Source organism: Benincasa hispida, chromosome 10 (genome assembly GCF_027475165.1).
Source record: "Benincasa hispida cultivar pf3 chromosome 10, pf3_genome.v1.1, whole genome shotgun sequence".
Taxonomy (NCBI): domain Eukaryota; kingdom Viridiplantae; phylum Streptophyta; class Magnoliopsida; order Cucurbitales; family Cucurbitaceae; genus Benincasa; species Benincasa hispida.
In genome coordinates this window covers 9,384,828-9,398,552 of record NC_143487.1, presented here as the reverse complement: position 1 = coordinate 9,398,552, position 13,725 = coordinate 9,384,828, and the positions used below count along the sequence as shown (strand labels likewise).

The 13,725-nt window shown below is 40.4% G+C and overlaps 4 protein-coding genes across 7 annotated transcripts; 1 reads left to right on the top strand and 3 right to left on the bottom strand.

The window, feature by feature from the left end:
* Window positions 1-664: 664 nt before the first annotated feature.
* LOC120088075 (geranylgeranyl diphosphate reductase, chloroplastic-like) lies at window positions 665-7,827 on the bottom strand. 2 transcript variants are annotated; one of them, XM_039045119.2, is made up of 2 exons: window positions 6,255-7,827; window positions 665-874 (listed from the first exon to the last, which is right to left on the bottom strand). In XM_039045119.2, the coding sequence occupies exons 1-2, from the start codon at window positions 7,602-7,604 to the stop codon at window positions 860-862; spliced, it is 1,365 nt and encodes a 454-aa protein (XP_038901047.1). In that variant the 5' UTR covers window positions 7,605-7,827; the 3' UTR covers window positions 665-859. The 2 variants fall into 2 exon arrangements, with proteins under 2 accessions (XP_038901047.1, XP_038901046.2); XM_039045118.2 differs by lacking the exon at window positions 665-874 and having other exon boundaries at window positions 6,118-7,827.
* On the top strand, window positions 1,497-5,835 carry LOC120088077 (NADH--cytochrome b5 reductase 1-like). Its single transcript, XM_039045121.2, has 9 exons — window positions 1,497-1,848; window positions 2,053-2,194; window positions 2,320-2,410; window positions 2,544-2,621; window positions 4,769-4,849; window positions 4,953-5,042; window positions 5,140-5,205; window positions 5,291-5,377; window positions 5,468-5,835. The coding sequence occupies exons 1-9, from the start codon at window positions 1,728-1,730 to the stop codon at window positions 5,558-5,560; spliced, it is 849 nt and encodes a 282-aa protein (XP_038901049.1). The 5' UTR covers window positions 1,497-1,727; the 3' UTR covers window positions 5,561-5,835.
* LOC120088076 (GDSL esterase/lipase At1g71250-like) lies at window positions 7,826-8,987 on the bottom strand. Its single transcript, XM_090306277.1, has 3 exons — window positions 8,853-8,987; window positions 8,141-8,764; window positions 7,826-8,055 (listed from the first exon to the last, which is right to left on the bottom strand). The coding sequence occupies exons 1-3, from the start codon at window positions 8,977-8,979 to the stop codon at window positions 7,826-7,828; spliced, it is 981 nt and encodes a 326-aa protein (XP_090162403.1). The 5' UTR covers window positions 8,980-8,987.
* Window positions 8,988-8,996: 9 nt separating this feature from the next.
* Window positions 8,997-13,697, bottom strand: FBX2 (F-box protein 2). 3 transcript variants are annotated; one of them, XR_016523823.1, is made up of 3 exons: window positions 13,442-13,697; window positions 9,755-10,248; window positions 8,997-9,157 (listed from the first exon to the last, which is right to left on the bottom strand). XR_016523823.1 is itself a non-coding variant. In XM_039045117.2 (2 exons), the coding sequence occupies exon 2, from the start codon at window positions 13,173-13,175 to the stop codon at window positions 11,517-11,519; it is 1,659 nt and encodes a 552-aa protein (XP_038901045.1). In that variant the 5' UTR covers window positions 13,176-13,196; window positions 13,442-13,629; the 3' UTR covers window positions 11,257-11,516. The 3 variants fall into 3 exon arrangements, 1 of the variants encoding a protein (XP_038901045.1); XR_016523824.1 differs by lacking the exon at window positions 8,997-9,157 and adding an exon at window positions 10,408-10,442 and having other exon boundaries at window positions 9,639-10,248; window positions 13,442-13,695; XM_039045117.2 differs by lacking the exons at window positions 8,997-9,157; window positions 9,755-10,248 and adding an exon at window positions 11,257-13,196 and having other exon boundaries at window positions 13,442-13,629.
* Window positions 13,698-13,725: the final 28 nt, after the last annotated feature.

The window sequence follows — 13,725 nt, the reverse complement described above, 5'->3', positions numbered from 1 at the left end:
TACTACAAACCTTTTTACTTAAGACATGGTCCACTTGTATATCTCATATACATGCTTAAATTTACATACAATAACCACGGATCTTTGTTATTGGATGTGAGTAAATGCAAATAAAATAACTCTTATTTTATTAATAATAATGTGTACAAAGTTTACAAACTACGAGACTCCGAAAGAATTAGGACACCAATCCCAACATGTTGAAGCTGCTAGCAAAATCTAAGAGGAATCTGAGGAGCCAATCAGTGATTCTGAAACAAGTTGAGAGAAATGGCAAATTTTATGTGCAAACATCAACACATTCTATATTTTAAAACCTTTGGTTTTGAAGAATTTTATAATGGCTTAGACCCATAATTCCGATCAGGATTCGGAATCTAAATTCGACACTTGATGACCCATGTTCTCATGATCTATCTCATTTGGATGTGATTTTGGTTCATTCATGTCTTCCTCCTAAATTCGGATCGTGAGTCATCAAATCAGCACCTCTAATTGAATTCCTATGCTAAAAGAAGGGCAGTCCTCCTTCATTTGGGTTACCCAATGTCCTGTTATTGAATTCATTTGCCCTCTTCATTATTATATTCAACCTCTTTACTTCTTCCTTTGCCCATATTCACATTCAAAATCACTACTATTAAAGAAAAAATCGGGCTAAATATAGGGATAAATGCAACTTTCATTTATTATTCAAGTTCTAGAACATATTCTCTTTTTGTTTTCTTTAGAAGAATGGCAGGATAAACTCATTTTGACTAGAACATATTCCTTTGATGTAACATAATTGGATAACTCTTGAAGAGCATGTTAATTTGGCCCAAGGGAGTGGAGGTTGCTCAATGAATTCTTAAACTCCTTATGTGTTCGATACCTAAAAAACATCAATTTCATGATTTATAATTCCTCTTTATCAATAACAAATACATATATACATTGCTTTTTCTTGTAGATGATTTACTTATATAACATTTAATAAATAAATCGACCCTATTAATATGTTTAATGAAAAAAGACAAAGAGAAGGTCTATTATGATAAATAATCATGGCGAATTTTATTGAAAAAACTTAACCATCCACTTGAAAATAAAAATTACACATTATCTAAAACTATACACAAAGCTTTGTACTAAGTAAAAATGCATTACTTACTATTTTAGGGAAAAACATTATTTACCTTTTAATTATCGAACCATAAAGCAAGAAGTCAAAGTGAGCATCTCAAGTGTCATAAGAAAGATCTATGGTTTAAATCTACCTAATTTTATTATACTAAAAAAAATTTATCAAAGCATGAATTAATAGACCAAAGTAAGCAAACTAAATAGTAATTAACATGTAATCTTACTTCAAATTGAATATACTAAAATAAATAAATTATTTTTCTAAAAATAAAAACTGATATTTTAGTATTGGTGGATTATTTTTGTGAGAGTAAGACAAAAAAGTATATGGAACAATTTCTTATAAACAAAATCTAAATGTTAATCTATTCAGCGAAGAAGATTCGAAGTCAGTTCAGAGATGCAAGTGGTAGTGGGTTGTAATAAAAGCGTGTCTTGATTTGATTTATGTGGAAAGTAAAAAGTTGAAGGGGAAAAGAAAAAAAAATCCATTTATTCATTCATTCCGTTCTTTTCTTTTTCCGGCTGCATCCGCATCTCCCAAGAACCGCAACCATTGATGCCCTGTGGCGGTGATCCCAATCCTCTCTCTTCCTCTGGAAATGCCGACCAGTTTTGTCCCTTCTCACAGACCGGAGCTTCTCACCGCCGCCGTCGCTGTGGTTGCTATCGGCGTTGCCACTGCCTACTATTTCTACATCACCAAGAAATCCAAACCCAAAGGTTCTTATTCCTTTTCTTTCCTAGTTCATTCTACTCGGGGGTTTTGATGTTATGCTTAATTAAATACCGGACTCCGAGAATTGGGATTTGGGACCCTATTTCACTTTTTTGTAAATTGCGATTTCTTGATACCCGTATCATCATTGCCCTGCAATTCAAGATGTTTTCGATGTCTTTGTTTGCTTCTTGTTTCCTGTTTGATAGCTTGCTTGGACCCTGATAACTTCAAGGAATTTAAACTAGCTAAACGCACACAGCTTAGCCATAATGTAGCGAAGTTCAGATTCTCTCTTCCGACGCCAACCTCAATCTTGGGCCTGCCGATTGGGCAGCATATCAGCTGCAGGTTTTATTCACTTTAATACTTGTTTGATCCAAGAAGAAACTCTCTCCACTTTGTGGAGTGGAGTGAAGATTCATCAATGGAATGTTATGAATCTTCAAACGATTTGTTGATATATTGTTGTACAGAGGAAAAGATAGCGAAGGTGAAGATGTTGTCAAACCTTACACTCCAACCACTTTGGACACAGATGTTGGATACTTTGATTTGGTCATAAAGGTATAGCCTTAAACTCATTACCAATATGCAATAGCTTGCAGTTTTTCTTAGTAATTAACCATCTGCTCTCTTCTATCTATCTATCCACTCATAACCATTTGGTATTTTGGCTTCTAACTACGATTGTATATAGATGTATCCACAAGGAAGGATGTCCCACCACTTTCGTGAGATGCGTGAAGGTGATTACTTGGCTGTGAAAGGTCCAAAGGTATTGCTAACTTGTCCTTCTACTGCGACTACATAAGTAGAATTTGAGATTTTCATTCTTTACTCTGTTAATTTGAACATTGAATGGCTAACTTGAACAGTGAATATTAGGCTTGAATAAGTAATATAGTTAGTACCTTTCATTAGTTAGAGCTTTTCTTAATTCTTTTTAATTCTTTTTGAAAGGTCTATGATTAGTCATGAGTATTCGTATGGCTGGACTGGGTGAGAATATGTTTGTGGGTGCTAGTTTCTATGGTGGTGTTGGATGCTTTTTAGATGCGATTAAGCATTTTATTATTACTTTCTTCTGTCATAACAGCTTGATTCACAATTTTTTTTGGCTCGATTCTATTCCTTTATTCGTGGAGTTTTAGGTGATTTATTGGTTGGTATATGAGTAATGTTTATTATTTATTTATTTCGTTTGAGGAGGTATTGATTTAACCACTTATCAAGTTTTAGAGTTTGAGTTGGACGGAATTAAAAATTGAAGGTGGAGATAAAAAATGGCTTCCCTTTGAGAGAATAACAATTCAATATTGGGTTATTATTAGAACTTCGAGGAGTGATGCGTTTTAAAATATTGAGGTAGGGGATCCCCTTCTCCCAACCTCTCACCTTTAAATTCCTCTTTTTCAAACATGTCTGTGGGGTAGGCAAGTTTAACAAATTCTCAAACGGATGAACTTATTTGCATTCAACCATATTTCTCTATTTACTATACAGTTTACATTCAACTATTCATTTGGAGTCATGACAAGGGACTTATGCACTGAGTCCTGATGAAAGAGTGGAACGAAATTCCTTTTAAATTGTAGAGAAGAAGGCATTTAATTAGCCTATAGTCGAGCCCCACAAAAATGGTTCTTCAAATTGCGCCACTAAAAGACATAGGACGGGAGTCGAGACCCATCAAAAGGCATCACAAAGTCCAAGACTGATGCAAGTGTCCATGTCAGGATGCCCACATGCCCAGGCACAGGCATACGAGGGTGTGGCAAGGCATGCCCATGCCAAGATAGGTGCCAAGGAGAGTCACCCGTCGAGCGCCCATGTGCACCATTATGCACGTGCGCACACACCCAGGAGAGGTGAGGCCCCATGCAAGGCCTAGGAAGCCAACGGCCGTGTAGCCAAACGCGTGCCCTTGTCCGAAACGCGCAACACGCGCCCGCATACCTGCATGCATGGCCATTAGGTAGACACACTCGTGTGTGAGCGACAGGTGCGCGCACACACTAAGGCATGCGACAGTCCCTGCGCATGCGCCAATGACTCAGACCCTTCGGGAAGATGCTTGAAGACCTGCGACTGTCTTAGACGGCTTTGGAAGATTCTAGAAAGCTCGAGACAAGGCCACACTACTCGCCCAAGGCCTAGACAGTCCCAATCGGTCCTAGATAGCACTAGACAATGCTAGTGCCCACAGGAAGTGTCTAGACATGTCTGGAAGAATCCAGACAACCCCACACTATTCTGGAAGGACCTAGACAACCCCATAGTATGCTGGAATGGGCTAGACAGCCCCACACAGTCTCGAAAGCCTCTAGAAAGGCCTAAACAGTGTTGGAATGTACCGGATTACTCTAGATGGCTCGTGGACATGCTAAAACGTCCCAACACCATTTCAAGTGTACATGTTCTAGATTTCTCCGTAATGGTCTAGAAAATTGTCTAGGGGGGAGTCTAGAAAGGCATGAATGTACTTGGAAGTGTATGGAAAGGCCTAGAATGGCCTAGGGATGTGTCAAGACATCTTGAGAAGTGTCTAGAAGTGCCATGACCGACCTACTTAGGTGATTTAGAGGGCTTAGGTCGGTGGGGCTCCTCTATAAATAGCCCAAGAGGGTTGATTTGTACACAATTAAGTCAAACAAGCTAATAAAGCCTCTCAACATTCTCTCAAACTCACTCACTTGCCCAACACTCTTAAAACCTCTATTCGTTACCTAAATGTCTTCAATAGACACAAGCTCTTCTCAAAGGCTTACTTGGTGCTTCTTTGATATAGCAAGACAGCCCAAGTGCCACATGTTTGGTTAGCTCAAAATCTAACCACGTGACATTATGCACACTTGTAGCACTGGGGTCATATTTATTATTTTTACGGAGTTGTTCTTTGTCTGTGTGTGTGAATGGTTATAGGGACGATTCAAGTATGAACCTAATGAAGTTGAGGCCTTTGGAATGCTTGCTGGAGGTACAGGCATAACACCTATGTTCCAGGTATGGGCATAGGTTGAGTTGAACATAAATTTTGAGTAAGAATTCATGGCTTAAATAAATAAACAGATATCTTCCTTCAATATTTCTTTACGCTTTTTTTCAGGTTGCAAGAGCAATACTAGAAAATCCCGTGGATCGCACCAATGTGCATCTTATATATGCAAATGTTACTTACGAAGACATTCTTCTAAAGGTACTCTTTCTAGTCTCTTAATTTTGGATTGGAAATTGGAACTACCTCACATTGAAGAACCCCTCATATACCCTCTATTCTACTTGTGTGTTTGCAGGAAGAATTGGATAGTTTTGCGACTAGGTTTCCAACCCGCTTTACTATCTACTATGTGCTCAATCAGGTAAACAACTTGGGGGTTTTACAAATACATTATGTAGTTTCTTCATGTTGTTTTGTAATCTCTCTCTGCTCTTTGCATTGTACAGCCTCCTGAAGGATGGGATGGTGGCGTTGGCTTTGTAACTGAGCAAATGATACGACTACACTGCCCTGCTCCATCACCTAATGTTCGAGTGGGTACTTTCAACGCTTCCTTCGTTTTCCTTTCATCCTGTAAGAGAGTTTTGTGCTAAAAGAAGGCAATATTCTTCATTTTGCGACAGATTTTGAGGTGTGGACCACCCCCCATGAACAAAGCTATGGCTGCTTACCTCCAATCTATTGGCTACACTTCCCAAATGCAGTTCCAGTTCTAATCCAACTCCAACCCCATGATTATTCAGATTCGTTTTCGGGAAAATTGCACAAACCACCCCTGAGTTATGGGGTTGGTTACAATCACACCAATGAACTTTCAATTTGAGCAATTATCTCCTCCTAATTTCTCAATGGTTGCAATTAGCCTCTTTTGTTAAATTAATATTTATTTATAGATAACTCACATATAAGGAGGGCAAACTTGTGATTTATTATCATTATTATTATTTTAAAAAAGGCAACGTCCAGATGAAGATTGGGCATTCCATGTTCATATTCTCTTCTTTCCATTTCTTCTCCCTCTCTTTTTCTGTCCAACCCAGACCCCTTAACTAATGTATGAGGATTTCCAATGTATGAATGCCCAAATCAATTAGAATAATTCTTTAGATTGGGTTTCCATTGAAGGAGGCAACTAGGTTAATTCTTGTTTGGAGAAAGAGGTGGAAGGGAATTTTCAAAGGGAGAAATGTGCTTCAGATTCAGCTTAGCCCATTTTACTTTACTTGCCCCACCTAATTCAATTGATACCTCCCCTCCCCCATTCCAATGTTACTAAACTAAATGTACATCCATCCATTAATGAAAAGGAGTCAATGTTTGGAGTTGAAGTTGATGTGATGATTTCACACAAAAGTTAAGCTAAGCCAAGGCAGAGTACAAGTAAAAACAAAGCTAGAGGAAAGCAGCAACCTTGTGAGTCTCTGTTCTCCCAACAATCCCACACTTGATGAGACTTCCGATGGTGTTCCACATCAACTTTGCATCTTCCAATCTGTTTCCCTCAGCCAATTTCTTATACAGATAGCTTTCAAACGTCATTCTCTGCACATACTCATTCCCACACATCTCCACCAATGCTTCCCTTCCGGCGTTGTCCCCATAGAACACTCTTTGCAACACATCCAAGAACTTGAAGGTCCCTGCGTACTTGGCGTCCCACTCTCTCAGATACTCTCTCTTCAGATCCCGCTCTCCGATCATCCTCTCTCCTCCTTCCGATGCTCTCACCACCGCCTCCCCGCACATTCTCCCTGATTTTGCCGCAAAATATATGCCCTCACCGGAGCACTTCGTCACGTACCCCGCGGCATCCCCCACCAGCGCCACCCGCCCTATCACTCGCCTCGCTCGCGGGTGCTCCGGTATCGGATGTGCCTCTACTTTCATTATCTTCCCCCCGCTTATCTTCCTCTTTGCTCTTTCCCTTATTCCTCTTTGGTACTGCTTTATGTCTTGCTTCGAGCACACCGTCCCCGTCCCCACCGCCACATGATCGCATTTCGGAAATACCCACGCGTAGAAGTCTGGCGATACGTCGTTCCCTACGTACATTTCCGCCAGATCCTCGTAGTACTCCATTTTCTCCGCTGGCAATTTGATTCTCTCTTGGAAAGCGATCGCGCACGTGTAATCTCCGGCGTCTATCGACTTCGCTACTCGGCTGTTGGCGCCGTCCGCCCCAATCACCACATCCACGGCCAAGGATCGTCGGGAGTTTTCAGCCGTGTAATGCACGACGTACGGTGCGTTGGAGGAGGTAGGAACCTCGAGATTCAGCACGAGTCCATGGACGAGATTAGCACCGCTGGACTGGGCACGGGAGCGGAGGAAAGAATCGAGCACTTCGCGGCGTAACATGGGTATGAACTCATGAGCCTTCAAGGTTTTTCCGAAGTCGACAGCGAGATTCGAAGGGGAAATTATTTTCATACGAGTAACATGGCGATCGATGAGATGAGCAGGGATGTCGAACTCACTAAGCATACAGAGAGGGAGAGCGCCGCCGCACGGCTTGGCAGACGATGGGCTGCGCTCAAATAGGTAGGTCTCGACCCCACCAGCTGCCAAAGCTTCGGCAGCAGAAGATCCCGCAGGGCCACCGCCGATAACGGCCGTTCGGAGCTTGCGGCCAAGGAGAGGGGCATTGTCAGATTTAGAGGAGGCGATGACAAGGGAACGGCGGCGGGAGGATGGAGTGTATGTGGTAGAAGCTGATAAAGAAAGCAAAGACGAAACATGGAGGTAACAGGCAGCAGCCATCGAAGGGAGTAAGATCTGGAAAATGAAGGCGGAAGAATTTAGGTTTGTGTCACGCTACTTGATTTGTTTTACTTTTATTTAACTAAGAGTATGTTGATTGAGTGGATTGCCACTACCTGTTGGCAGTACAGAAACGACACTGGACTTTTGTTTATTCTATTTACAACTTTGAACGAATACAACTATTCACGTGATTCTCCTCGAATTTGGAGTATTTTAATTCATGTAAGCAGCAAGTCTTGAATGTTGGATGGATGGCAAAGGGTAGACAATGGCTGATTCCGCCATGCTGAATCCGCAAGCAACGAATTGACAGCCGCCGTGGGATTGTACAAATCCCACCACACATATCTTCTAACTTCCCTGCAAGCTATCTCCATTGCCACGCATCCTACTACGCTTGCATTGTTCCAACCAACCCCGCAGCAAGCACTCCTTGACTCCTTAAATCCTACACAATACACATTCATCTTCACTCCATCATTTCAAAACTACAACATTTTACTTTAACAAGCTTTACTTTTACTTTTACATACCGTATTTGGTTGGGTTTCCGATGATCTCCATCATCCCTTTGTAAGCGTCGCAGAATACCATCTGAGCATCTCCAAACTCTGCATTCAGCTTCACCATCTCCTCTCCCATCACTTTGTTGTATTTCCCAACCAACTCGTTCATCTCTTTCACACATCCCTTCTCATCGAATGTTGCTGCAGGTGAATCCCGCCATTGAGACAGTACTCGAGGAGTGCATCCCAATGGCAGTATTCCCATGCATACGATCTTCCTCGCTCCTGCTTCTTGGAGGTTTCTTATGGCGATCACCATCTGTGATACAAGCAGCCGAGCAAATTCCTCGCCGCCATACATTCCCTCCGTTGAGTTTAGAAGGTAGAGATTGATGAAATCAACCTCACCGAATGAGAGATAGAAGAGGGATGATTGGATGAAATGGCGAGTGGCGTGTTGCCCAAGTCGCAGGCGCAAGAGTTGAATGGCGTCGAGTACTTGACGTAGTTGTTGGTTGAGAGACTGATAGCTTTGGCCGCTGCTCATGATGGTTGCCTGTGGGGAACCGAAGTTGAGGCCGTTTAGGATGGCTTCAACGGGTCCATTCTGATTGTATAAAGGTTGAGCGTGCGGTATGCCGATCTTGTCAGCTGCAAGAATAGTATTATTATAAATGACTTTACACAAGAAAGTAAAGAACCAATCAAGAAAGGGAAGGTTAAAGAAGACGAAATGAACCAAGAAGAAAAGGAAGAAGAGAAGTGGAGTTGGAGTCACAAGGAAGGAGAGAGAAATTGCGGTGGAGAAGAGGGTAAAAGAGAGTGTTGAAGCCGCAATCCACAGAAGAATCTCCCAATAAGAACATGGCGGTGACATTGGATCCTTCAGCTGCTGCAGCTACAATCAAGAGGATGAGATGAACGCTGAAGAAGAAAGGCTTCAAACCCAAACCCATATCCTTCAAAAACTTGATGCGATGACTAATTTCTTGAAGAATCTTAGAGTTCTGGTTTAGGCTTTGATGTTTCTCGATCATTCTTGCACTACAAGTACAAGTAGAACAAGGGTTGGTGTCTAACGGTTTGTAGAAATTAATTTGCTTACTAATATCAATATATTACAAATTTTAAAACAAATGTTTTAATCAACATCGCATTTGTATTTTATGTTGTTCCGGTGGTGATTCAAGTATGTGTTTGGTAGGGATTTTGGAGACTTAACTTTTGTTTGCGATATGCATGACCATCAAAATATTTTATATGGTTGAGTCTCATTATTAATTAATTTATTGACATATTTAAAATTTAAAATTTATGATTTTTAATATAGGAAAAATTACATTACTTCAAACTCCACATTTAAGCCCCTAAAGTTTGGGATAATCTCGTTTTTATTCCTACCATTAATCCTTTTAATCCTTTGCTAATTTTATATACCATAGAGTTGATTATAATTTGTAGAAATTCAAGTTATTGTCCTCTTAAAATTGAAATAACTAAGGTTAAATGATGAGAAATGTAGTCATTACAGTAGATAAGTGTATGAAATTGCATGTATACAATCAATACATACAAAAGCATTCCTCTAGATAAAATTGCACCACTAACACCTTGAGATGCAGTAATTAAAAGAAAATTTACCATGTGTTGCAAAGAAGCCGACGCATAGGCATGCATTGAACATTATCCAATGCAAAGTATATACATTACGCTTGTGCACTAACTGTCAAATCGCAAGTTGCAAGTATGGTAGATGTAACGAACGGCGCCTGAATCGATCAGAGCAAAGACGGCTGAAGTAGAGTATGAAATTTAATGCTGTCAAATCACAAGTTGCCAAGCCAAGTGCTTATAAAAAAGAGAAGCTTATGACCAGCACAAGGGTTAGACACCTTCATATTACATACATACTTAGAGACCCTGTACAGAGTAGTTCCTCGGCCATCTGCAAGAGAGATGCACTATTGATCAAGGAGGTTCTGCCAAAGATAGCTCGAGAGAGAACTTCCAGCACATCCCCATCTCAGTCACCAACAACAAGCACCAAAACATGCCAAAGGGAGTAAGATATTGAGCCCTGTTTTCCATCTCTTCCACTTTCTTTTTCCATTGTTAAACTTGATTGAATGGTAATTCTGTAAAGAAAACTTCATTATCTACTAATTCAATCATGATTTCATCCATCTCCACATCTCTATACATGATTTCATCAACCATGAGTAACTAAATCTATTGTGGGTTGGGATGAGTTAAAGGCTAAATTGTTAAATGTATGTATATGAAGTTTAGCTTACTTAATGTGTGCTTAATTCTTGTTGCTTGAGTCCATCTGATCAATCGATTTAAGTAGAAATAATTAATTGTGTGAGAAAGTGACTGTGTAAATCATTAAGTAAGGATAACGAGTAGCTTTAAAGATAAAGTTAACCATGCTATTCACTTGTTAAGATCACTAGTAAACATGCATCTTAGAGATACGACATATGTGACGACAACATCGAGAATCGTTGAAAATAGACTAAATAAGAAAAGAACTTGAACACATCGCACATGTACAAAGATTAGGATATATTTATCCCAACCCTATTTTAATTCACATATTTCACAAAGGCTTGCTAGTTGTAGTTGAAAAGCCAACGTATATCACTCTAACGCATACTTCATCCCATCAATGCAACCATCTACTCCAACCTCATATTTCAATCCCATCAACCCTGTTTTATGACTCGTTTAACCTTCTCGTATTAGTTACTACTAAATCTAGGTTGGATTTAAAATTGGGTACTTCTCAATAAAACCTGTACTCAACTAGAGATTGGTGGACAAATCATTGAATTTTATGCTACTTGTATCATTTCACATCATAATCGAAGCATAAGAAAATAAGTCAGAAACGAAGTAAAAGTTATCCTTAACAGCTGATTAAACAATTCTTTAAATTGATGATTGTTACAAATCTCTCCACTTTCTTTAATTAAAAATTACATATTTTGAATTAGCTATTTTCAACTCAAATGGCCCCTTTACCGTATCCTTATCATGGATTTCTGTTGATTTTATAAGGGAAAAAAGGGTAATTAAGAACATAATAACAAATAACGGAGATAGAGAGCTAAAAAACACATGAATAGCATAGTCCACGCTTGAAATCAGAATATTTGAAGGAAGATTCTTTAAGCTTTCGTTTTTTTGAGGTTTTCTATAACGTTCTATCACATACAAATAAAGCAACATGGGCCAGTCGGGAAGCTTATGGGAAGGGAACAGAATCAGGCAATTAGCCATTAGCCGGTACTTGAAATTGAGAAACAGAATTAACAACTAAAATTCGCTGCTACCAGCTTTACTTACTCATCACTGCAAATTTAAATCGAGGAAACAGATAATCAGACTATTCCATCACCTAAGCTTTGAGCTTGCCACTCACCCCACGTTTGTTGTGCCAAACACTAACACGGTCGCCGTTCATCGGTGTTTTTTTAGCTGCGAATGAGCACTGATCACTCCTTGCACCACTACTTTTGGTGTTCATTTCTATTTGAAGCCTACGCCGTCTCATTCTATTCTCTAACCTAATTCCTCTCAGAGCACGAGCCCTTCGTTCAGTTTCCAGAGCTTGTGTGAAGTTCCAGATCCTCACAACACCTTCCTCTCCTCCACAAACAATACGATCTGCACCGATGTCCACACCAAACAAATTGCTCCCAAATCCATGCAACATTCTCTGGGGAGGCTCCACACTGATACTTGCGACGTGCTGTCCCCCTGAATCTCTCTTCCACAGAGTTCGTTTCTTGGTCCTAAGCAGTGCTCGTACGTCAATCAGTGAGAGTTTCCCATCACTTGAAGCCGAAACCAACCATGGAAACTCAAATGCTAGAGAATAAACTGGTCCTGAATGAGGAATCCAAGATCCAACAAGTTGAGCACTGGTATCGACATGACGATTTGTGATATCAAACATGCGAATTGCACCATCTTCCCCTCCAGTAAATAGAAAATCCCCGGTACGACTTCGTGCAAGGGCATAAGCATAGCCAACATGAGCATCATGAATGACAGTAGCCAATTCTCCACTATTAGTATCCCAGACATATACATCTGAGCCTGATGTACTGGCAACAGTAGTATCGTGAGGGACTAGTCCCCAAACCCAGTCACCATGCCTCAAGATACTTAAGCATTGATGTGAAAATCGATCCCAAACTCGAACGGTCATGTCCCATGAACCACTATAAATCCTTGTTAGATCCAGAGCAAGTGAAGTTATGGGTCCTTCATGTTCCCAAAGCCGGAACTCAGTATTGTGATTTAGAGGGCCTTTCACATCAAACAAGTATGAAAGCCCCTCTATTGCCTTCCAACAATGGATGAAGCCATCGGTGCCTCCAGCAACCAATAGCTTTGTATCAGCTGCAAGAGCTCGAATGGTGCAACCAAGCGATCGCGATGAGGCAATAGACAATCCTTCTTCCAAGTCCCAGATTCTCACAATTGAATCATATCCAGAAGTAAATATCAATTTTGCAGAAGCCAGGACAAACACTGTACGAACTGCTTCTGTATGACCATGCAAAACCTCCATAGTGTATCGTCCCATAAAAGTTTTACTTCTAAACTCTCTCTCCACAAAAAGATCTCTCCATGACTTCTCATCGGAAAGTCCAGTAGCAGCGACGGGTGCTGATAAAGCTGGAACTGGAAGTCCCCATCTCTCGCTGTAGAATTCCTTCCATACATGATGTTCAGATGCTATGCTATGAAGAATAGTTGAGACACAAGATACAATGCCCAGCTCCTTTGGATCAAGGCAATTCAAAATCACAGATATAATTGCAGGAGGAAGGTCGGTAATTGACCGACAACCAACAGGAGCATTTATAGAGACCAAGTGTTTGGAATTGAGGGAGGTAATATTCTCCGATTTGTCAGATTCAATTCCCTCTGATTTGCCTTTGAGGTTAACAAAACTTGATCCCGCAGTTGGTTTCTCACAAGAATTTTTTCCAATAACGCTTGAATCCTTACAAAACCCGGCAGATTTCTGGCATTCAAATGCCATAAAATAAATCTGACCCTAAGCCTAGAAAAAAAGAATACGAACCAAAATCGAGAGAAATTTCGAACCCAAAATCTAGAAGCAAAAGAACCCCAATAATAGAAAGGAAAAAAAAAAAACCTAAGAAAACGAAGAGAATAGGAAAGGGGATGAAACCAACAAGGATCAAACTGAATAAAAGACACTGGAGAGCCCTAATCCTAAATTCCAAATCCAACAAAGAAAATGGGAAAATGAGGGTTATGCGAAATCGAAGAACAAATGTTTACCTGGAAGAATGAAGATGGAGCAGACGATCCTTGTTGGAGGAAGAAAAGATGAGAAGCGAGATAAGTTGAAGATGAAGGGATTTGCAGAGGAAACTGAAGAGGAGGAGGACGAGAGAGGAAGGTAAAAACAAAGAACAAAGGAGGAAAGAAACGAATTTCCACCGCTTAAGGGCGCTCAGATTTTTTGATGGGAGAAGGAGCGGAATTGGAGGCCCATATCAGACCGCCATGTACGAACCGGTGAGGACCCGGTTCGAAAACATGATACACATACATCTCGGAAA